Below are 7,277 nucleotides of genomic sequence, written 5' to 3'. Positions count from 1 at the left end.
GATTAGGTGACGCACCGTCAATGAACGTGTTTTTGCTCCTAACTAGTATCGTGGTCCTTTGATTCTCTGAATGATAAGGAAGTTGGAGCCGAATGACGTTTCTTATTAAAACTTACATAATATAGATACAAATGTAAAACATTTTGTATGTATGGGTTTTAATTAGTAGATATAGTTATAATGTAGATCACCAGTCTTCAATTAATTATTTTATAATATAAAAGGCCTAGGATTCTATCATTTATTCGTTAAAATTATTTAAATGAATTTAATTATAGTCACGTTGTGGGTGTGTAATGTATTTATATCATTCTCCCATAAAAATAGACAAATATGAGAATGTTTAAATCTTAGATAACTATGCTATTGGTATTATTCAGAATTTAAAGACTCTACATTTTTTATAGCCTTTATTTTTTATAGTTGGTTTTAAAATTACTATCAATAGAAAAATGTATTAAGGCATATTTATATCATGTTTAATAATTCCTTTATTAGTGTTTAAAGTGCTACAGTTATTAAATATATTATTATATGAAATAATATAACAAACATAAATTCATATTCAAGTTAAATCAGAATTCAATAATATGTAACAATCGCTAAATCATTGTATTTATTTTTCCTGTTATTGAACATCAGCTGTTCTACAATCATTTTACATTATAAAGGAATTGAAACACCACAAATCTTTTTGCTGTCATTGCCTTTGCTTTACTCGGATCTGTCAATCATTTTGCATTGAAACTAAAATGTCCGCCCATCTCATCAAAATTGTATAGTGTCCCGCTTTGTAAAAAATATTACTTCCTATTTTTTATTAACTTTATTTAATTTTACTTTTATTGTCGTTGTCATGCCCCCAATTTCAAAATAAAGTTCTGGAAAACTGTATAAACTAACAGATTTTATGTACGCACTTAATCAGCTAGATTTAAATTACTATTTTTGAGTGACATTCAATTTCGATAACGGTCAAACTCTACTAAAAATAATTTAAAAGTATTTCGATATCTAAAATTTAATATCCTTAATTTTTTACCCATCACAAAATGTAAACACCACTTTAGACTTTGTAAAGGTCCTTTATCAAAGTTACTTTTAAACTCATATCTATTTTAAGTCACGTACAAGGCTACTGTTTCAGTGCCCACTGCGACCTCCTTTGAGATGAAACATGAGGAGTTGCATCCAATGAATCACGCGGCGTAAGTCTTCTGCTGCATAACCAATATTTTTGAGTGTTCGTTCAAAAAACACGCGTGCCATCTGTTGTAAGCCGATGCAGTGCCGGGTCCCACCCGTCGTCATCGTGACCCTCCGCGCCCCGCGCCTGCCCCCTCTCCCCCTATACCCATGCGGCTTTCGTTCGTTCAAACTTCGTAGGTCAGTTACCGCCCGACCGCAGGGGAGTATGGCTGCGTCAAAAGTTTTATCGCGATCTCGCACTCACTGTTTACATTCGCTATAACGTGACGCGAACAACAACACAAACTTTTTAGTGTGGACTATAAAGTGTTTAAAAGTTTTTACAACCACTCGTAGTGATACATAAGTAACAAATGTACTATATTATTGTGGAAACATGATGAAGAACTTTTGTGGAATGATTTCGTTAAAAGTTTGGATATGTTTGGTTTTGGTGGCCGGTGCGCGCGCACGTTCCGCGCCGCCCGCCCCCGCCGGCTGTCACTGGGACTATTCGGACGCTAAGCTGAGTGAATCAAACTTTCTCACGTGTAACATCAAAACGATCGGTTCAGTAGACTTTTTGTTTAAAAACATAACCACTGCGCAGGCGTACAACGTCAACAAGTTAAAGTTGACATGCACCGATTTGCTTTTCTTCGAGAGCTCTCTGCACATGAATACGGGTAGCTTTTTGGGACAGCTGCGGAAATTGGAAGACTTGCGCATTGAATACTGCAAAATACGCTACGTGCCTGCAACTGTTTTGTCACCGCTTCGTGATTTGACTAGTTTGACACTTCGCTCGTATAACACGGATTGGCCCGCCATGACAATGGAATTTCACGCCGAAAGTTTTCGTGGACTGATGGAACTTCGGACTTTGGATTTAGGTGACAACAATATTTACATGTTACCTTCTGAAGTGTTCTGCCCTCTATTCAGTTTGGAGTCGTTGAACCTTACGAATAACAGAATTCAAGACATTTCCGAAATCGGTTTCTCCGATTGGGGTAAGGGGCCGATCGCTCCGGGTAAATCATGCAACACTGGATTGAAGGCCCTCGATTTATCTCACAACAATATACTACGACTTCCCGATAACGGTTTATCAAGTCTTCGATCGTTGGAAGTTTTAAATATTCAAAACAACTTAATAAATGAAATAGGCGACCGGGCTTTTGTCGGATTGAATTCATTAAAAATTCTGAACTTGTCGGGGAATAAGTTAGTCGCTGTCCCTCCAGAACTATTTCAATCATCACGAGTTATCAAAGAAATCTCATTAGCAAATAATTCGCTTTCGGTATTGGCTCCAGGATTATTGGAAGGTCTTGATCAACTTGAGAAATTGGACTTATCTAAGAATCGGCTTACAAACGATTGGGTCAATAGAGACACATTTGCGGGACTTATTCGTCTTGTCATATTGAATTTATCTCATAATTCTCTTGCCCGTTTGGACCCAAAAACATTCCATGACTTGAATAACTTACAAGTATTGAATTTAGACAACAATATGATTGAGATTGTAAGTAACGGCGCTTTTGCTGAACTGAAGAACCTACATCAGCTTTCTATATCAGATAACAAAATAAAGACGCTCAATGAACATATTTTTTCCAACTTGTTTGTACTCAGCCAGCTTTATCTTGACAACAATCACATTTCTTCGATTCACGAACACTGCTTCGAGAATATAACTTATTTACAAGATTTGGGTTTAAACGGAAATTATCTTAATGTTATTCCCGACGGCATAAAAAAGTTAAGATTTTTAAAATCGCTTGATATTGGCAAGAATAATATTACAAACGTATTTAATACATCTTTTGAAGGATTAGAAGAGTTGTATGGTTTGCGACTTGTAGATAATCATATAGTCAGCATACCTAAGGACACTTTCAGTACTTTACCATCATTACAAGTACTAAATTTGGCTTCAAATAAAATCGAAACTATAGAACAAGATGCCTTTGTGTCCAACCCCACATTAAAAGCCATACGTTTAGACGGAAACAAATTAACTGACATCCGAGGAGTTTTTAACAAATTAAGTACCTTAGGATGGCTTAACATATCCGATAACAAACTTATATACTTCGAATACAGTTACATGCCCGAGAGCCTTGAATGGCTGGATATTCACAATAACAATATCACGAAACTAGAAAATGAGCACAATACACAACTAAACATCCGAATGCTCGACATAAGCTACAATGCATTGGAAAACATCGATGAGCGGTCCATACCTGACTCTATTGAGGTTATTTTTTTTAACAATAATAAAATTCACACGATTCAGCCGGGTACGTTTTTACAAAAGAGGAATTTAGAAAAAGTCGTCGTGACAGACAATAAATTGAGGACCGTCGAGCTATCAGCGTTTACTTTGCCCCATATACCGAAGCACAGAGCGCTACCAAAATTCTTTATTGGAAATAATCCATTTGTCTGCAACTGTCACATGATTTGGCTACAAAAGATAAATCTTTGGAATCATATGAGACAATATCCAAGATTCATGGATTTAGAATCCGTAACGTGCGAAGTTGTTAATAACAAATATGGCGGAAAAGCCAACTTAATGGATGTTCCTGAGACACAGTTCCTTTGTTCGTATGAAACTCATTGTTCTTCTAGCTGCTTTTGTTGTGACTTTGAAGCTTGTGACTGCAAAATGACATGTCCCGAGGGTTGTTCTTGCTTTCACGATAGCAATTGGAACTCGAATGTAATAGATTGTTCTAATGTAGGTTACACAGAAGTTCCTGAAAAAATACCGATGGATGCTACTGAGTTATATCTAGATGGGAACGACTTCGGAATTCTCGGAAGTCATTTGTTCATTGGCAAGAAAAAGTTACACAAACTTTACCTTAACAACAGCAATATCAACAGTATTGAAAATGACACATTGAACGGTCTTCATTCTCTTAACATTCTTCATTTGGAAAACAACCACCTCACGGAGCTTTCTGGTGCAGAATTCTCGCAAACAAAGCACTTAAGAGAGTTATACTTAAATGATAACCTCATTACAAGTGTAGGGAATAAAACTTTTGAAAATCTATTTTCTTTAAGGGTTGCACATTTTCAAGGCAATAAAATCTTGGACCTTGACAAAAAGCTAACCCATATCACACCCTTGGAGAGCGTTAATGTGCAAGGAAACATCTTTACATGCTCTTGCGAGAACATAATGGCTCTGCAGAACTGGCTTAAGAAGATCTACGAAGATCCCGTCGAAGTGTATTGTGGTGGTGAAAATGGACTTATTTCTAACCAAACTGTGTACGATACGATCGATAAGTGCCGCGGGTCAAGTGTTATGGACAATACAATACCTACTGAAAACCAGCCGTATCAGTACGACGAAGTGAGCACGATCAAACTGAACTTTGTGCCGCTGTTAGCAGTAGTTTTGATAAGTGTAATCCTTATTCTGTTGTTTGGTGCCTTAGCGTTTTCTTTCAGACAGAATGTTCGTCTGTGGGCTCATTCCAAGTATGGAGTCAGATTGTTTAAAAGTGCATCGATTCAAGAGAGTGAGCTCGACAGAGACAGGCTGTACGACGGATACGCTGTATATAGTTTATTAGATGACGACTTTGTATCAAAGGTGGTTGCTCCTGAAATGGAACATTCCGGTTACACAATGTGTTTCCATTACAGAGATCTACAACACGCCCCTGAGAATTATTTGTCTGAGCAGATAACAAACGCTGCCGAATCGTCTAAGAGAATAATTGTATTTGTATCGTTTAATTTCTTACAAAACGAATGGTCCAAAGCCACATTCAAAGCAGCTATAAAACATGTCATTACTTCCATTCATCCTTCTATTAGACGCCACCGGGTCATTTTTATATTAACGACAGACGTAAGTGCACTCAATTTAGATTTAGACTTCCAGAGTTATTTAAAGTCTTGCAACGTTTTGTTATGGGGCGAAAAGAAATTCTGGGAAAAAATTAGGTTTGTAATGCCAGATATTTCTAATTTGCATTGGAATAAAGACACAATGAATTACAACCCTGGCGTGTGTCCAAACGCGCGAAGGCATCCTTCTAGATATACGGCCTCGCCAACTGCGCCGGAACATTGGTATAAATACGATGCAATTCCTCCGCAGACACCTACAACTGCTAATGTAGGCGTAAATATTGAAGACGACACGTCCATGTTAACGAACACCACGTTGACGAGTCAGATACAAGACGGTGAGAATTTGCATCATAGTTATATTTCTATAGACACACAAAATTATGAGCAGCCATACGGCGGCCGGCCTAGGCCTCCTAACACGTTACGCAAACATCCCGGCCATCACTCCCCCTCGATGCTCGACGAGCAAGGCTACTTACAACCGCGCTCCTCTGTGCACGACTGCTTGCCACAAACTCATTCAGCCGCGCACAGATGATAAGATTGTTTAAAACTCTCCTTATCTCAGGATGATATTTCTTAATGGAACGGCACATTCCAAGCACATGTGTAGACTAGACTGCTTTTTATGTTGGCCTTATTGAAACTCGACAGGTGATAATTTTACAAAAGTGGCGGTTAAGATAATTTGGCCAAATGTTGGTGACTTTGTTCCTTAGTAGTGTACATTGAACTTTTGATGAGACTGTGTTAAAATCTATTTAAAACGTATCTATGTAGGGAGCCTTGTAACAACTATGTTAAAATTGTTGTTGTCTGTTAAGACTGATATCCATGTATGTTTGCCAGTATCAAAGTGAATAAAGCATGTATAAGTATTTTGGTATAGTATATTAATGTCATTGTTACCAAATATTTTGTAGATAGATATTGTGACTAATCATTGTATAGAGTTATTGAATATTGTATAGTATCACTAGTCATTAGCTAGGAATTGAATAGTGTTGAACATTTTAGATAGGTATTCGGCTGCATAGTTTATAATATCACTCACAAATTAAGTTATATCTGCGTCTAGTTGGTATCATTAATTATGTGGCTACTTGTATGTATGTATACTATATTGTCGACTGTTGAATATTACACTAAATTAAAAATAAAACAATTATAATATAAAACGTTTTTCCTTTTATTGTTCCAAACATGAGTCGTATTACATATTCTATAACAATTCACATCAACAATAATTACGTCAACTATTAAAATTTAAATTGATTACAAATATCAGCGATTAGTAGTTGTTACTTGTAGTTCTGACCAAAAACAACTTTAGAAGCTTTTGTTTCGCCGACAAATATAAAAAAATAATATCTAAGTAAAAACCAAATGTCGGTATAACCGTTACTTTATGTCCAGTATAAGAAATGAGAATAGTAGAAAAAATACCAAAAATAATTTCGGGTTTGCCGACAATCATCGGAAGACATAATGACGGTCCCTTTTCAGGTAGAAATCTTTTCGAAGTCATATTTCAACCGTCACGGATGCGCCATAGTAGCTATAAAAAAGATTTACAATACATTCGATGCTAGTTAACGATATTTTTGACTTTCTGCCCGTGCCGGTCCGATGAGACCTTATTGATTTTTTCGTAATGTTATTTGAAGTGCGAGACTCGCTTGGCATATGGTGTGACATGTTTTAAGTGACCGCCGGACGGCTGGCATTAATTTTTTCACCATGAGAACAAGTAGGTCAGCATTGTTACATCTGGCACTGGATTATTTACGCTGCTCGTTACCCAATACTGTATAATGAAAACATGATTAATAAAACTTTATCTTACAATAAAATTCAATAAACTGATGATTAAGCACGTTAACACCACACCTGGCTCGAATCTTAATACTGCTTATTCAAGAAACGAAATATTTTATTACACAATCTATTTCAATCGTAATTGATATTCATAATGCAATAGTCTTCGTTACAATAATCAGCGTCGGTTTAACTGAACGCGACATGAATAATTAAAAGTAACAATATTGTCCTCAAAGGTAAATAAATGAAGGAAATATTTTATTCGATATTCGATATCCATTTGCCATTTATACAGATAACGTCAATACCAAACTAAAATCCCCTATTATCTTCAAATACATTTCCAAAACTATTTGTGGTTTCGAGATACCTGCTAT

The 7,277-nt window shown here is 36.3% G+C and overlaps 1 protein-coding gene across 1 annotated transcript; it reads left to right on the top strand.

The window, feature by feature from the left end:
- Positions 1-1,400: 1,400 nt before the first annotated feature.
- Positions 1,401-6,264, top strand: LOC115441764 (toll-like receptor 6). The gene has a single exon (XM_030166664.2). The coding sequence runs from the start codon at positions 1,586-1,588 to the stop codon at positions 5,615-5,617; it is 4,032 nt and encodes a 1,343-aa protein (XP_030022524.1). The 5' UTR covers positions 1,401-1,585; the 3' UTR covers positions 5,618-6,264.
- Positions 6,265-7,277: the final 1,013 nt, after the last annotated feature.

Source organism: Manduca sexta, chromosome 19 (assembly GCF_014839805.1).
Source record: "Manduca sexta isolate Smith_Timp_Sample1 chromosome 19, JHU_Msex_v1.0, whole genome shotgun sequence".
Taxonomy (NCBI): Eukaryota; Metazoa; Arthropoda; class Insecta; order Lepidoptera; family Sphingidae; genus Manduca; species Manduca sexta.
This window is presented reverse-complemented; position numbering and strand designations above follow the sequence as displayed.